The sequence below is a fragment of the Artibeus jamaicensis genome, unplaced genomic scaffold (genome assembly GCF_021234435.1).
Source record: "Artibeus jamaicensis isolate MK-2021 breed Jamaican fruit bat unplaced genomic scaffold, CSHL_Jam_final contig_64, whole genome shotgun sequence".
Taxonomy (NCBI): domain Eukaryota; kingdom Metazoa; phylum Chordata; class Mammalia; order Chiroptera; family Phyllostomidae; genus Artibeus; species Artibeus jamaicensis.
Window position 1 is genome coordinate 4,923,697 of NW_026521911.1, and position 17,626 is coordinate 4,941,322.

The 17,626-nt window shown below is 37.8% G+C and overlaps 1 protein-coding gene across 2 annotated transcripts in view; it reads left to right on the forward strand.

Annotated features, from left to right (window-relative positions):
* The window catches only part of ACER3 (alkaline ceramidase 3), a 115,981-nt gene that overhangs the window by 32,049 nt on the left and 66,306 nt on the right, over positions 1–17,626 (forward strand). The window contains exons 1-2 of one of the 2 annotated variants that reach the window (XM_037138097.2): positions 14,262–14,280; positions 14,675–14,785. In XM_037138097.2, coding sequence (XP_036993992.1) covers positions 14,698–14,785 — 88 coding nt within the window. In that variant the 5' untranslated portion in view covers positions 14,262–14,280; positions 14,675–14,697. Of the gene's footprint in view, positions 1–14,261; positions 14,281–14,674; positions 14,786–17,626 lie in introns of those variants that run through there. The other variant, XM_037138096.2, reaches the window with a different exon arrangement.

Sequence of the window (17,626 nt, forward strand, 5' to 3'; positions counted from 1 at the left end):
CCACATCAAGGGCAAAATAACTTAATGACACACAGTGGGGAATGGATTTTACCAAAGGGCAGAGCCCTTTGAGCCCTTAGAGCCCGTGGTTGTGGAAACTACTTTTGTCACTACTGTGGAGGAGGTCGGCATGCAGAGAGGTTGTCAGCCTTGTGAACAGGTTACCGTAGCCAGAGAACAGGGGATACCCAGATATTGGTCAACGGGAACCATGTGAAGCTTTTGTGGAGTCCAGTTTAAAAGATAAGATTCAAAACATCCTTCAAGTGTTCATTGAAGAATGTCATTCAGTTTCTTGAGAGAAGTTACTCTCACCCGAGAGAGAAGGTTCCTTTTCTCCAGTATTCTGCCTGCTCCCTGACCCCCCGCAAGGTCCTCTGAGCAGGCTTAGGCATCCCCACTCCTCCTGAGAGAATTCAGTGACCACAGCCCTGGCAAAGGGTCATTTCTGGCTCTTCTCCCCTCTCCTTTAGGTTTCCTTCTCAGGTAAGATGAGTCTTGGTAAGTCAGTCCTGAGTGTCTCTGATGTTCACCTCTGTTCACGTTTGGGTCCCCTATACTTTTGATATTTGAGTTTTCTCTGTGCCTGAAAGAGATGACTTTACCTATTCAGAAATCCTGAAGTTACTGAAATGTGGTCAACCTCATTTATACTTATTATTTTGGGAAAGAAAACAAAGGGATTGTTTGGAGTATAAAAATCATAGTTTTCAGATTTTTGACTACCCCTAGAGCTATTATATAAATAGGATTTCTCCTTTGAAAAATATTTTTTAACTTTAATGTTTTAGTATATGAATGAATCTCTTTATTTACAGAGAAATACTTTTAATTGAATTTCCTGGGGGTACCCCAAACCCAATTAAACTCTTAGTAGAAGTGATTTAGTTGTTATTTTCTACCATTCATTTATATTATCAATATTTTAATTTTAAATTATATAACCAATGTAACCACATTTTATATAGGAAATATAGAAGAAAGAAGATGGAAAAAATTCATTGTTTCACCATCTTAAAACATCCATTCTTGTCATTTTATTGGTTGGGGAACCTTCACCACCCAGAGTTTTAGCCAGTCAGGATTGGTGAAAACATAGCTCCAAATTCACTACTTGTTGCTCTTTGAAAATGGACCTGGGTTCTTTTTAAATGTTTCCTTTAACAGCTGGTAGGATATTAAACTTTGCCAGTGGGGGGCAGAGAGGAAGGGTTTTTCTTCCTGATTCTGGTGTGCTGGCTTGGTGGCTTCACCAGTGCCCGGGCCTTGCAGTGTGCACGTAAGTGGCTTATCCAGTGTCTGTCTCGTACAATGCCTGAGGCTTCCTTCTCTCAGAACCCAGATCCTGAAGCTTGGTCAGCTTCTCCAGAGCCCCCTCTGCAGAGTATTGCAATCAGCAGCACCCAGTGGGCAGGAGCCTGCTCCCTCCATGTGATCAGCTTCCCTTGGCACCCGGGAAAAGTAGACAAAGGATAAACTCCAAAGGGTAGATTTTCAGTAAGCGTGTAGACGAAGTGTCACAGGAATTTCTCTGGTGTTTGGTAAGCCAAGGTCATGCACTGTCCAACAAGGCCTGGATCTCAGCCCCGGCCGGAACCTCTTTTAGTGTTCTGTCTCCATCCTATGGGCAGTGGCTGTTTCATACATCTGCTCTTCCTATATTCTATAGAGTTCTCTTTACTCTTCTGTCTAATCCCTCATTATTCCAATTCCCTCTTAGAGTTAATGACCCCTTAAAGTAAACTTCCATTTAAATTACTCTGTGGTTATCTCTCCTGATTGGACCCTGACCAATACTTATTAACCAAAATTTTTTAGTCTGTGATCATTTTATGTGGATTATTCAGTAAAATTAAATTTGCTAACATTTATATAGCCCCTTATTTACAAAGCAGTTTTATATTTATTATTCTTTAAATTAGCTTTAAAAATTTTTTTTCTTTCTGACTTTATAGTCTTACTTAACTATATAGCCTTAGCTTCTTGACCTTGTAGTCATTTTGCCTTTGTGGTTGTTTTGATGGGGTATTTAAAAACTCATTGCTACTCCAAGGTCATCAAGACCAAGAAAACATGTTCTCCCATGTTTTCTTCAAAAAGTTATATTGTTTTACTTTTTACATTTAGATCTGCAATACATCTAGAAATTATTTTTGTGTAGGAAGTGTGAGCTTGGTATCCAGATTCATTTTCTCCCATGTAAATACCCAACTGATCCCATATCCTTTACTGAAAAGACCATCTTTTTTTTTTTTTTCTAAAGATTTTCTATATTTTTAGAGAAAGGGGAAGGGAGGGAGAAAAAGATGGAGAGAAACATTGATGTGAGAGAGAAACATCAGTCGGTTGCCTCTTGTATGTGCCCTGACTGGGGACCAGACTCTGAACCCGCAACCCAGGCATGTGCTGGGATCCAACCAGCGACCTTTTGCTTTGTGGGAGGGACGCCCAAACAATGCAGCCACATCCCTCAGGGCAAAACCTTACTCTTTACACTACACTGCAGGGCCAGTTTGTCATAAATCAGGTGACTATACATGTTAGTTTGTTCTTGAAATCTTAGCTGTTCTGTTGTTCTATTTGTCTATCCTTACAGATAGGCCTTGATCTCTAACAGTGTAAATACTCCAGTTTTATTGTCGTCTTGGCTTTTGGCCTTTTTAATTTTCATATAAAGTGTAGAATCAGCTTATCAATTTGTATCCAAAAAACCTGCTGGGAGTTTTGTTAGTCTTGTACGCCTTTTGTTATGTTTGTACCTGGCTGTGTGACATGTTTTGATGCTATTGTAAATAATATCTGTAGCGCCACAGCTGCAGTTACAGGTATAAGCTGATGTGTGGTGACTCAGGAGTCAAAAATGTCTTTAATACTATGTTTACTTAGCTTTAAACAGAGATATAGAGGTTGTAACATCTTTCTCTGACGTGGATGCCCAATAGCTATCCAGATCCCCTGCTTGCAGGTCATTTGAAATGTATTTCTGACATCCATAATATTGCTATCTCAGCTGAATTTAATATTATATGTACTATTGGGCAGGTTTCAATTCTTTTATCTCATTCATCAATAAAGATTTTTAAAAAGATTTTATTTATTTATTTTTAGATGGAGGGGAAGGAAGGAGAAAGAGAGGGAAAGAAATATCAGTCTGTTGTTGTTCTTACATGCCCCCAACTGGGGACACAGCCCACAACCCAGGGATACGCCCTGATTGGGAATCGAACTGGGGAGTGACCTTTGGTTTGCAGGCCCATGCTCAATCCACTGAACTACACCAGCCAGGGCAGATTTTTATTAGTTTGATTCCTGGGGCTCTCCTGAATGACACGGTATTCAACATCTTCTACAGCAGGGGTGTCAAAATCATTTTCATTGGAGTCCACATCGATCACTGGATTTGGTCCTCGGCCTTTGTTTGCCATCTGTGTTCTACAGTTTTACTTAAAACCATTAATAACTGTTGTTTGGATATATAACTTAAAATTTTTATTTATTTATTTACTTTTGGAGCAAGGGGAAAGGAAAGAGAAAGGGAGAGAGAGAAACATTGATGTGAGAGAGAGAGATCATTTGGGTGCTTCTTGCACCCAACTCGGGACCGAACCTGCAACCCAGGCATGTACCCTGTCTGGGGAGCAAACCAGCAACCTTTTGCTGTGTGGGATGATGCCCAGCCAATTGAGCCACACTGGTCAGGGCTGGATATATAACTTTTAATCTATCTGGGTCCACATCTTAATTTTTCACAGTCCACCTAGGCAAATTACTTTGCTATTTGTACAGTTTGGAATACTCTTTGGTATAATTTAAAACATATTAATGAAGACATTTTTGTGCAAACTTTGTGCTAGTGCATTTAGGGGGAGCAACACTGATTGTAAGGACAAATAGACCTGGAATAAAAGCTTACCTCTGCCACTGCTTATTGTGAGAACTTGGGTAAATTATATGATCTTGTAGCCTGACTTTATTTTTTGTATAATGGGATGATAATATGTCACAAGGTTGTTGTGAAGAGCAAATAAGTTAGCACACATATAATGTGAGGTCTGGTACCTGATACTTAGTAGGCTGTAGTTCCTTTCACTGCTTTCAGGGTCTAGCTCAAATCTATGGAACTGCCTTCAACTATTTTATGCCCTTTCTTAAAGGATTTATATAATTATTTTATCAAAGTAAGATATTAAAAAGTAGATAAAAATCCGGCTAGTGTTAAGACTTGTTATATCCAGAAAGCAATGCTTTCCATGACTCTTTTCTTTCTACCTTCCGATTCTACTCTCTAGAAGTAAAACTTAAAAAAAAAAACAAAACAAAACCCAGCTTTGGTCAACTTATTGAGGTATAGTTGACATACAATAGAATGCATATATTTAAGTGTACAAATTACGTTTGACTTATGTTATTTGAAACTATTACCATATTTTGGGCTATAAGACGCACCTAGCTTTTAGAGGAGGAAAATAGGAAAACAATTTGAAGCAAAAAACATGGTAAAATATTTAATAACATAAATAACATAATATTTCACCAATGTAAATGTAAACAGAACTCAACAGCAGCGTTAACAACCGTTATTCTTCCTGAATTCGGGAGGGGAGAGTGTGTCTTACAGTCCAAAAATTATGGTACCACAATTAACATAGTGAACATATGTATCACCTCCAAGTTTTCTCTTTTAAAAAAAAAAAAAGATTTTATTTACTTTTAGAGAGGGGGAAAGGGAAGGAGAAGGAGGATGAGAAACATCAATATGTGGTTGCCTCTCATGTGGGTTGCCTCACGCGCCTGCAACCCAGGCATGTGCCCTGACTGGGAATTGAACTGGTGACCCTTTGTTTCACAGGCTGGCACTCAGTCCACTGAGCCACACCAGCCAGGGCCACTTCCAAGTTTTCTCATGTCCCTCTATAAGTCCTCCTTCTCCAGTCCATTGTCTTCTCTTCCTAAGCCCTACCCCACAACTACTGATCTGTTTTCAGATGCTCTGGGTTAGTTTGTTTTTCTAGACTTTTATAGGAACAGTTTTAATTCATATGCCAGTTCTGACATCTCTTTCAATTGTGGATTGGTTTCAGTTGATTATTTTTCTCATTATGGGTGTGTTTATTCCCTCTTTGTATGCCGATAATCTTTGGTTGAATGCCAGATAATGTGTTTTTTACCTCATTGAGTACTGTAGTGAACATGGGGTTGTAGATCTCTGAGATCCTATTTCATTTCCTTTGGATATATACCAGGAGGTGGGATTGCTGGATCAGATAATAGTTCCATTTTTAATTTTTTGAGGAACCTCCATACTATTTTCCGTAGATACTGTACCACTTTACATTCTCATCAGCAATGCACAGTGATTCCCTTTTCTCCATACCCTTGCCAACACTTGTCTCTTGTCTTTTTGATGATAGCCATTTTTATTTGCATTTCCCTGATGATTAGTGATGTTGAGCATCTTTCATGTACCTTTTGGTCATCTATTGCCTTCTTTGGAAAAATGGGTTTTCAGATCCTGTGTCTATTTTTAATTGGATTGCTTTTTTTTTTCTATTGAGTTGGATACTAACACTGTATTAGGCAGTTTACAAATATTTTTCCCTCATTCTGGCCCTGGCTGGTGTAGCTCAGTGGACCGGGCACAGGCCTGTGAAGCAAAGGGTTGCTAGTTTGATTCCCAGTCAGGGCACATGCCTGGGTTGCAGGCCAGGTCCCCAGTAGGGGGCATGTGAGAGGCAACCACACACTGATGTTTCTCTCCCACTCTTTCTCCTTCCTTTCCCCTCTCTCTAAAAATAAATAAATAAAATATTTAAAAAATATATTTTTCCCTCATTCTGTAGGTTGACTTTTCATTTGTTGATTGTCTGATGCAGACACCGGCAAGCAGTGTCTGCTGCATTGTGGATGAGAGGAGACAAATTCACACAAACTACTGAGTCCTGTGGAGGAAAAGGGATGGCACAGCCACTCCCTCAAGAGGAGAGTGCCTCAACCCTTGCCTTGACAGACTTTTATTGCTTTTCTGGGCACATTACATCATGGTCCTCATTTACTAGGCAGACGTTCCCTTCAGGTGGTGACCTTTTACAGAAAACAAAGGAGAGGATGCTGCTAATCACATCACAGAAGAAGGATATTTGCAAATGCAAAGGGAAGGTGGTTGAACTGGTTGCACTCATCCTTGGAAGGTTTAGCATAGATTTTAGGAAATTACTTTAAAGACATGCAGTAAATGTTTGGTGCCTCAATTCAGGGTGAGGGAGTTTTAGCTAAAAGCAAGTCTCAAAGTGGCCTAGGTACAATGCAGGCCTGATTCCCCATGGGAGAGCCTATCCATGGGTGTGGGTCCTGTGTATCTGACCTTGCTTTCCACTGGCCTTTCTGAGTGGGAGCTGGGCCCACGCCACGTAGAATGGTCTCCTATAATTGTTTCTTCTTTTTTTATTTGTCATTTCTGTAGGGTTTTTTTAATTTTAATTTTTTATTGCTCAGTAACAGCTGCCCCTCTTTTTCCCCCATTACTTTCCCCTATGTTTCTTTTAATATCCAAAAGTTTTTTTTTTGTGTGTGATATAGTCTGTGGGGGCGACTTTCCTTGCAAGTCCCCCCTGTGTGCCACAGATGAGAGTAAACATGACTGAGACACGATGTGATCTGTTTAAAGAGGAGAGGTGGCCAGTTTCCCAGAGGAAAAAGGCCTTGGGCAGTGGCCAGTTTCTCAGGGGAAAAAGGCCTCGAGCCCCCTCCTCAAAGGGCTTTTATTGGGTTGAAATACACAGGAATTCAGGGTGGCAAGGATCAAACAGTAGATAACATTTCAAAGAAATCTGAGGGCTTAGTCTGAGTCAGAGGCTGTCAGGAAAAGAGTTTTAGAGTTTCCTGCTTGAACCCTTAACATATGAATGAAAGCACTCTTAGCAGAGCAGATTTCACAGGTTTATCAGGAAGTCTTTGTGATGCCAGATTTTTCCCCTAGAACGCTAAGGCAAGGAGCTGCACCTCTCTCCATCAGGTATTCAGGCTTAAGGGGATTGTAGCCAGGAAGCACTTCTCCTAGAGAACATGGGGACAGCTTTGTCAAAGCTGGTGGGCGAGAGTCCATTGCTCCCTCCTTGTCAGCCCCCCGAGTCCTTCCATGAAGGCCTCCCATGTGATCGAATCTGGCTTAGGTTGCCCCTGCTGTGAGGGGTCTTACCCTTCATTGACTTCCGACCAAGCTTTGGGGGCAGGGAGAGGAAACTGAGGCAGTGTTTGCTACCAGAGACAAGCTTTGTCTCCTGCAGCTTGCATTCCAGAGGACACTGACTCATCCTTAGCCACAGCGGGTAGAGTTACAATTCCTGAAACCAGGCAGAGCAGTCCACAACAATAGTCCCACTTATTTATTTTTGCTCTCGTTGCCTGTGCTTTTGGTATTATATCCAAAAATTATTGCTAAGACCAGTGTTAAGAAGCTTTCCCCCTGTATTTTCTTCTAGAAATTTTAGTTTTGGGTTTTATGCTTAAGTCTCAAACCATTTTGAGTTCATTTTTAAGAGTATTTTAAGATAGAGGTCCAGTTTCATTCTTCTGCATGAGATTATCCTACTTTTCCAGCACCATTTATTGAAGAGACTATCATTTCCTCACTGAATGTTCTTGGCTCCCTTGTCAAATATTAGTTGACCATATATGCAGTGGTTTATCTCTGGACTCTCGATTTCGTTCCAGTGGTGTATGCATCTGTTTTTTTGTCAGTACCATACTTTTTTGATTACTATAGCTCTGTAGTAAGGGGTGAAATCGGGAATTTGTGAAGCCTCTGGCTTTGTTCTTCTTTCTCAGGATTCCTGTGGCAATTCAGGGTCTTTTGTTGTTCCATACACATTTTAGGATTTTTTTCTATATCTATGAAAAATGCCTTTGGAATTTTGATAGGTATTTCACTGAATATATAGTTGGCTTTGAGAAGTTTGGACAATTTAACAATATTAATTTTTCCAGTCTGTGAACATGGGATATCAAAGTCTTGTAGTTTCCAGTATACAGATCTACTTCCTCCTTCGTGAAATGGTAAATTTATTAGTATTTTATTGTTTTTGATGAAACTGTGAATGGAAGTGTTTTATTTCTTTTTCAGATGTTTTATTTTTACTGTATAGAAACAACTGTTTTCTGCATTTTGATTTTGTATCCTAAAACTTTCCTGGATTCATTGATTAGTTCTAGCAGTTTTTTGTTGGAGTCTTAAGGTTTCTATGTGTAAGATCATGTCATCTGCAAACAAAGACAGTTCGGATGCCTTTTATTTCCTTTTTCTGCCTGATTGAGCTGGCGAGCATTTCTAGTATTATGTTGAATAGGAGTAGTGGGAGAGAGTCAGGACCCTTGTCTTGTTCTTAATGTTAGGAGAAAAGTTTTCAACCCTTCGCTCTTAAGCATAATGTTGCCTATGGGCTTGTCATACATGGCCTTTGTTGTGTTCGGTGTATTCCTTTCATGCCCAATTTGTTGAGCATTGTTATCACAAATGGATGTTGTATTTTGTCAGATGCTTCTGCATCTGTTGAGATTAATTTTATTTTATGTTTTATTAATATGTGTATCACATTTATAGATTTCCTAGTTGAACCATCCTTCCATCACAGGGATGAATCCCAGGTGATCACAGTGTATGATCCTTTTAATGTGTTGTTTAATTCTATTTGTTAACATCTCCTTGAGAATTTTTTAATTTACCTTTATTAGAGATATCAGCCTGTAATTTTCTTGTAGTGTCCTTATCTGGCTTGGGTGTCAGGGTATTTCTGGCCTTACAAAATGAGTTGGGAAGTATTCCCTCTTCTAGTTTTTTTTTTTAATCCTCATTGAAGGATATGTTTATTGAATGTGTGAGTGAGAGAGAGAGAGAGAGAGAGAGAGAGAGAGAGGAGGGAGGGGGGAACATTGGTGAGAGAGAGAAACATTGATGAGAGAAATATCACTTGGTTGCCTCCCATATGTGACCCAACTGGGGATCAAACCTAGAACCTAAGTATATGCCCTGACCAGGGATCGAACCCATAACCTTTTGGTGTACAAGACAACTCTCTAGTCAACTGAACCACCGGGCCAGGGCTCCATCTTCTTTTTTTTTTTCTGTAGAGTTTGAAAAGATTCAGTGTAGATTCTTAAAAAAACATTTAGAAGAATTTGCCAGTGAAGCCACATGTCCTCAGCTTTTCTGAGGTTTTTGATTACTGATTCAATCTCCTTACTTGTTATTGGTCCATTCAGATTTTCTTTTTCCTGATCAGTCATGGTGGATTGTATATATTTAGGAATTTACTCATTTCTTCTAGGTTTTTTGGCATATAATTGTTCACAGTAGTCTCTCATGATCCTTTGTATTTATGTGGTATAAGTTATAATGCTATCTTTCATTTCTAATTTTATTTATTTGTGTTCTCTTTTTCTGATTCAGTCTAGCTAAAGTTTTGTTTATTTTGTTTATCTTTCAAAAAAACCATCTTAGTTTGAAGACATCAAATTGATATATGTCATTTATTTCCACTCTGATTTTCATTTCTTTTCTTCTCCTTTGGGCTTAGTTTGTTCTTTTTCTAGTTTTTCAAGTTGTAAAATTAGGTTGCTATTTGAGATACTTCTTAATGTTGGCATTTATTACTGTAAACTTTCCTCTTGAGCCGTATCCTCTAAGTTTTGGTATGTTGTGTTTTCATTCGCATTTGATTTAAGATATTTTTTTAATTTACATTTTGATTTCTTTGCTCTATTCATTGTTCAGGTATTATATTGTTTAACTTCCATACATGTATGAATTCCTAGTTTTCCTCCTGTTATTGATTTCTAATTTTATATCACATGGTTGGGAAAAAAGTCCATTTAGTTTTTTCTGTAAAATAAGAGACATTTTTCATTTTCACCAATAACTTTATTGATTTGGATATTTCGAGTATGTTGGTTATCTCCTGCTATTGGCTTCTAGCCGGTGGGGACCTTCCAATGCATAAGACAGCCCCCATAGCAAAGAATTATTTAGCCAAAATGTCCATAATACCAAGAATTTTTGCAAACCACTTTTGACACATTCGGTCAGTCACAGCATCTTCTCCATAGACATCTTCTCCATATACACACAAGCCTTTTTTTTACGTTTCGGTTGTGTTTTTAATCTTACTTGAAATAATAAAGCATCATATGCTGAAAATGTTGTATACATTTTTTGATCTTTAATATTAAAATGGCTGCACAGAAATTTACCCGTCTTAATGTTTTTAAAAAATGCACACTAATATGATAACTGTCACAATACACTCCTACGAAATTGTTTCGACTAAAGTTAAAGACAACTGAGCACTGCTAGAACCACTGTACAGAGAAAAACTAAGAGAACTTTTTGGCTAACCCAATACTTTGTGTGATTTCAGTTTTCTTAAATTTGCTAAGAGTTGTTTTATGATCTGTCATATGATCTATCCTGGAGAATGTTTCATACACACTTGAACATACATGTGTGTTCTGCTCCTCTTGGGTAAAATGTTTTGTATGTCTGTTAGGGTTATTTGGTCTCAAGTATAGTTGAAGTCCAGCTTTTCCATACAGTAGTTCCCTCTTATTTGTGGATTTGCTTTCCAGTTTCAGAACTGTAGTCTGAAAATATTAATAGAAAGAAATTTCCAGAAATAAACAATTCTACATTTTAAGTTGAATGCTGTCTGAGTAACATGGTGAAAACTCTCACTCTCCTGCTGTGTGAATCATAACTTCGCTCAGCATCTCTGCACTTTATGGGCTCCTCACCCATTAGTCACTTAGTAGCCGTTTCACTTACCAGATTGACTCTTGTGGTATTGCACTGCTGTGTTCATGCTTACCAAACAGACACCGGCCAGGAGCCGGTCTGCCTCTGGCCAGCCGGTAGTGTGTGGATTCTTGACTTAGTGTAGGGAAGTTTTCACAACACAAATCCAGGTGATTTTGAGAATGTTTATTAAGGCTGGGGAAAATGAAACCAAGGAAGGACTTAGGGTAGAAGAAGTGACAAAAGAGAGCCTACGTGAGGCCGCTTTGGCTCCCTAGAAACACTGTGTAGGAAAGGAGTGAGCCAAGGAGGGGCTGCTGTTAGCCTACTGGGAAGTCAGAGAAAAGGGCGCCCTGGAGACAGGATCAGGGGGTAAGCCACTGCCCACTGCCCCCCTGGCCACAAGTCTCCTTGAGACCCTTGGAATTTAGGAGGAAATAAAGAGTTCATGCCCAAGAAGGGGCATGGGTATGCTCTAGAGCAAGCTCTCCCTACGTCTTTGTTCTGAGAGCTTTTTATCTTTTTTTCCTGTGGGTGAGGATCTTAGGGGAGGGTTTGGGCAGAATATTTGTTAGATTTCCCGGTACATTTTTTAAAGACTTTATTTATTTATTTTTAGAGAAAGATGGGGAGGGAAGGAGAAAGAGAGAGAGAGAAACATCGATGTGCCAGAGATACATCAATTTGCATGCCCCCAGCTGGGGACCCGGCCTGCAACCCAGGCCTGTGCCCTGACTGGGAATTGAACCACTGACCTTTCAGTTCGCAGGCTGGCACTCAGTCCACTGAGCCACACGAGCCAGGGCTCCCGGTACATTTTTAATGTGGTGATGTGTCAGAAGGAGCACATAGTGGGGTTTGGGGAATATTCCGTGATCCACTATACTGTTTTACTTTTATCTTGAGTCTCTCTGGGGTTTAATGGTTTTTTTTTTGTATTTGTTCCCCTGACTTCACCTGTCCTTGGGTTTAGCTGGCACAAATGACATGAATTGGATCTTTGTTTTCTATCTCCCAGACCAGAGAGATTTAAGCTGTGTACTCGTTGGTTAGGGAGAACAGGTATAAACCATTGGTTAGGGGAAAGAAGTTGTTGTATTTACCAGCTGGCTGTAAGTTGCTCACACTGTTGGGCCGTGTTTAATTTTCTTGTCTCACTCTCCCCATTCCACTTACCCAGGAATTTTCCTAGCTTCTTACTATTCTGCCTCATAAGTAACCATTATTTTACTTAATAATGGCCCCAAAGCACAAGAGTAGTGATTCTAGCAATTTGGATATGCCAGAGTAGCTATAAACTTTATTGTAGGTATATATGTATAAAAAAAACCCCATAGTATCTGTGGTTTTGGGAGGGAGGTGTCTTAGAACTTAAGGGAATCTACTGTATTGATTTTCTGTCTTGATGATCTATCTATTGTAGAAAGTAGGGTATTAAAAGCCCCCTACTGTTATATTGTTGTCTATTTTTTCCTTCAAAACTGTATTTGCTTAATATGTTGAGTGCTTAATATGTTGAGTGTGTATATATTTATAATTATTATATTCTCTTGATGAATTAACCTTTAATTATTAAATAGTGATCTTTGTCTTTGTTACAATTTCTGGCTTAAAGTCTATTTTGTCTGATACAAGAGTAGCTACTCTTGATCTCTTTTGGTTTTCACTTGCATGGCTTATCTTTTTTCATCACTTCACTTTGGGTCCATGTGTGTCCTTAAAGCTGAAGTGAACCTCTTGGAGAATTTAATCTAGTTACATTTAGAGATTTAATTATTTTTAAAAAATTGTTTTCTTCATCCAGCCAATCATTTATTTATTCAGTAAAAATTTTAAAAGATTTTATTTCTTTATTTTCAGAGAGAGGGGAAGGGAGGGAGAAAGAGAGAAAGAGAAATATTGATGTGAGAGAGAAATATTGATTGGTTGCTTCTTGCACACTCCCGGACTGGGGACTGAACCCACAACCTAGGCGTGTTTCTTGCCTGGGGACCCTTTGGTTTGCAGGCCCGCTCTCAGTCCACTGAACCACACCAACCAGGGCCATTTAGAGTAATAATTACTAGGTTAGGATTTACTAATGCCTACTGAGGACTATTAATGCCTTTCTGGTTGTTTTGTAGTTCCCCTTACACCTGTCTGCATCTCCTGATGCCTTGTGAATTGGTGATTTTCTGTAGTGGTATGCTTTGATTCCCTCTCTTAATTTTTTGTGTTATCTACTATGGGTTTTGGTTGTTTTGTGGCTACCATGTTGCTGACGTGTAACAGCCTCTTTTATGCTGATAACTGAACTTCCCATACTAAAACTCTAGCCTTTTAGGTTTTTATATCATCATTTACCTATATTTTATTGCGTATTCATTAACATTGTTATAAACTCTAGTCAGTTTTAATAATTTTTCCCTTTACCTTTATACTAGAGTGATTAATACACTATCATATTACTGTATTAGAGTGTTCTGAATTTGACTATATATAGTTACCTTTACCAGTGTATAGTATATTTTCATGTTCTTAAAGAGCATTCTTTCAAATCAGATTGAAGATACTTATTTTTTACGTGTTTATAGCTATAAAATTGCTCTTTAACACTGTTTTTGTTGTGTTCTGTCAATGTTGTTCTGTTGTGTATTCATTTGGAGTCTTCTCTATTTTCTGATTTCCGTTGTAATTTCTTCTTTGATCCATTGGTTGTTTAAAAAATACATCGTTTAATTTTCATAAGTTTGTGAAAATTTCCAGTTTTCCTTCTGTTATTTATTTCTAACTTCATTTTGTTGTGGCTGAAGGAGATACTGTAGATGATATTTATCTTTTTAAGTCTGTTGAGACTTAATTTATAGCCTAATGTATGGACTGTCCTGGAAAATGTCCCATATGCACTTGAGAAGAATGTAGCTGCTGTTGTAGGGTAGAGTGTTCTGTATGTGTCCATTAATTGCTATTGGTCTTGACCTCAGCTCCAGTGTTGAAAAATCATTTATTTGGAATTTTGAATGTATTGTACCACTTACTCTGCTCAGAATCAATTTATAAAATAGTTTAACTATATCTTTCCCCATTTTACTGTTTATTTGGGTTATTGTTTGTTTTTTTATTGTTTCTTTGCTGTTCATGGTTGAGATCTGTTTTGTAAAGACAAGAACAAAGATCAGATTAAGAGTCATTGCCTTTCATACTTTACTAGAATCAGAAACTAGAAACTAAAAACAGCACCAGAGAAATGACATTTTAAAAAGAAATGCAAAATGCAAACCCCAATTTATTGCTGTTTAATTTGGTAGACAAAGCTAACTCAATCCTGTGTTATATCTTGTCATACTGTATCCAGGGACCTACATTTACTGGCGTTGATGTAGGCTGCCTTCTCCAACTCGTTTTCTGCTGTATCTTTGAGGGCTTTTTCTGAGATATTTTTTCTTTTTGCCTTTAGAATTTAGAAGTTTCTTTAGTGGATGATCAAGTTGACAATTCTTAGTTTCCTTTGTCTGAAGGTATCTATTTTACTTGCATTCTTTTTAAAAAATATTTTTTTATTATTTATTTTAGAGAGAGGGGAAGGGAAAGAGAAAGAGTGGGAGAGAAACATCAATGTGTGGTTGTCTTTCATGTGTCCCCCACTGGGGACCTGGCCTGCAACCCAGGCATGTGCCCTGACTGGGAATCGAACCGGCAACCCTTTGCTTCACAGGCCCGTGCTCAATCCACTGAGCTACACCAGCCAGGGCTACTTGCATTCTTTTAAGAAATTTTAGCAACTTGTAAATATTGTTCCACTATCTTTCTGAGAGGTTATCTATTTAATTTTTATTGAGGGCCAAGTATATATATCTTTATTTAAAGTAGTATTGATTAACGTAATTATCTCCTTGTGTTTTTCTCCTGTAGGGAATACAGTGAGTAACCTGATTATGATTATACCTCCAATTTTTGGTGCGATTCAAAGTGTTAGAGATGGACTGGAAAAGCGGTACATCGCTTCTTATTTAGCACTCACAGGTATGTATAACACTTCATCTACAACATGATGTACAGTATTTGGGCTGTTTTTCTCACTCATTTCTAATATCGGTTCTCAGTTTTGTGTTATTACACAGTTTAAACATGTTCCAAAACTTCTGAATTAAAGATTCACAAATCTTCTATTTGTCTTGACCTCATCTCCAATGTTGAAAAATCATTTACTTAGAATTTTGAATGTATTCTGCCCAGAATCAATTGAACACATTTTTTGAATCACAAACTATTTTAAGCATACAGAAAACACTAGAGGTAATGTAACAGATAACCCATGTATCTTATTATCAACTTTTGTTGTATCTTAGCACTTTGCAATTATTTCAGATCTTACTTTATCTTTTTAAAAAAAGCAAACTCTAGATAAAATTGGAGCTTCCTTTATTTTTCCTACCTGATTTAATTCCCCTCATTCTCCCACCTCAACCTCCCGGAATGAACTTTTATACTGAATTTAATTATTATTTCCCACATCTTTGTATTTATACTACAGGTATATGTATTGTTAAAAGAATATATAGTATGGTTTGCATATTTTTAGACTTTTTGTAAAGAACACTGCACTGTATCTGATTTTCTGCAACTTCCATATATTCCTCTACTTCCTGTGTGGCAAGGGCTTGCCTTAGTTACCTTTGTATCCCTATTATTTGGCAGTTTCGTGGTCCTCAATAGATATTGGATAGATGGACGAATGAACTTTATTAGAGCCCCAGATGGGAAAATCACTCTGTCGTGTTATTGCCTTATCATCATAAAGACAAAAATAGCAAAGAACATGGATTCTAGTTTGTTTCTGTTATATAACTTTCTAAATTAAACACAATTTCCTTTGTTTTAGCTCAAAGTAGATTTTGTTTATACATGAGCACTAAGGACTTCTAACTACCACAGTACTGTAAGCTATAGTGTATCATATCAGATTCTACTATACTAGATTAGTAATTGGATATGAGAGACATTTTTTTTGTTTTATTATTTATTTTTTGAGAGAAGGGATGGGAGAGAGAAAGAGAGGGAGAGAAACAGAAGTGCGAGGGAGAGGCATTGATTGGTTACCTGTCATATGTGCCCTGACCGGAGACTGAACCTGCAACCCAGGCGGGTGCCCTGACCAGGAATCAAATCTGTGTCCTTTTGTTTTGCCAGAGGGTGCCCAACTAACTGAGCCAGGGTGATATGAGAGACTTTGATTTCTGGATCAGTTTGTCTATGCATGGTGTTTTAAGAAAGTTACTTGAGTTTTTTTCAAGAGGAAGACTAGTCCACAAATTTAGCCCTTTGCTTTAAATCCTGGGGTGTATTAAGGACGTTTATAAAATACCACAATCACAATCAGTAATAACAATAGTAATAAAAAGATCTGACGGATTTCCAGGTTGTCAGAGGATATTGGTGGCCTCCTAAGTTAGAATTTGTCCACTCATTTTCCCTGAAACCATAGAGATTAAGAAATAATATAATTTTTTTAAAAAAAGAAATAATGTAAATTAAACCATACTTAACCCACACTTCCAGCTTTCCTAAGAGAAAAAGAAGACTATGAACTTCAAAATGTTTTTGAATAAGAAATAAATACCACATTTTAATGGAACTGTATTTGATGTTTTAGACTTAGGGAGATTTGAAAACTACATGGAAAAGAGGAGTTTTGAGGGCCTAAATCTGACAAAAAACCAATAGAGAGGTAAAGCTTCACAATAAATACAAAATTTCTGAAAGCAGTCTAAGACCTAGTAGATCACAGTACTGGCTAGAGGCAAGAGTCTTGAAAGTATATAAGACCTATGGTGACAATTTGGGGACTATATTACTTCTGGGAAAGAGATAAATAGAAAAGGGGAGTTACCCTTTGGAGATGGGCTAGTAAAAGGAAAGAAGGAAGTCAGAGGGAGGAATTAAGATCCTACTGAAACAAAAGAACTTCTAAACATATCAGACCCTTCCCCTACACACACCCTGAACCAGTAAGTAAATATATATGAAAAAGGATACTGAACTTCACTATTCTGACAGAAAGGGGCAGTCTTGAACTACAGATTTTTAAGCCACCCCACACCTTTATTCTTTACACAAAATGGACCCTAATAAAGCAGTCTACATCCATACAAAATTTTTACAGAGAGAGAGAGAAAATGAGAATCAAAACCTTTTGACTCATGGACATTCTTCCTCCACAACTAATTATAAAGCAAAAAGGAACTGTATTACAATACCTCTGAATTAAGTAGACTCAAACAAAGAAACAAATAAAAAAATTAGGAACTGATAATACATATATCATCCCCCTCTCCCAAATAAATAAAATTAGAATTGATTCAACTTGTTTGGAATATAAAATCCTTGGTTTCATTAAAAATGCTGTTCCACTGGTACCTTTCTTTGTATGTTGCTGTTGAGGTCCACAGGGAGCCTAATCTTCCTGCCCTTTGAAGTAATCTGATCTTTTCCCCAGAGCTTTGAGGACTTTTCACTTTTAAAATGTAGTACTTTTATTAGGCTGCGTTTCAGAGTTGACCATTCCAAGTCAGTTTTATAAGGCAGAAGTGGATCTTTCAGTATGTAGATTCTGGTCTTTTTTCATTTTCAGAAAGTCTTCTAGAATTAATTTTAAATACAAGTTCTGTTTCATTGTTTTGCTTCTTCAGAGACTCAGTTATATACATATTAGATCTTTGCTTATCTTCCATTTCAATCCCTTTCCCTCTGACTGTTTTTATTTCTTTATCTCATTTGGATTCTCTTGCTTGTTTTTCTGCCTTTCTTAAATAGCCCTTATTAAATATTCAATATATTTAATTAATTTCTTAGTTTTTCAGAAAG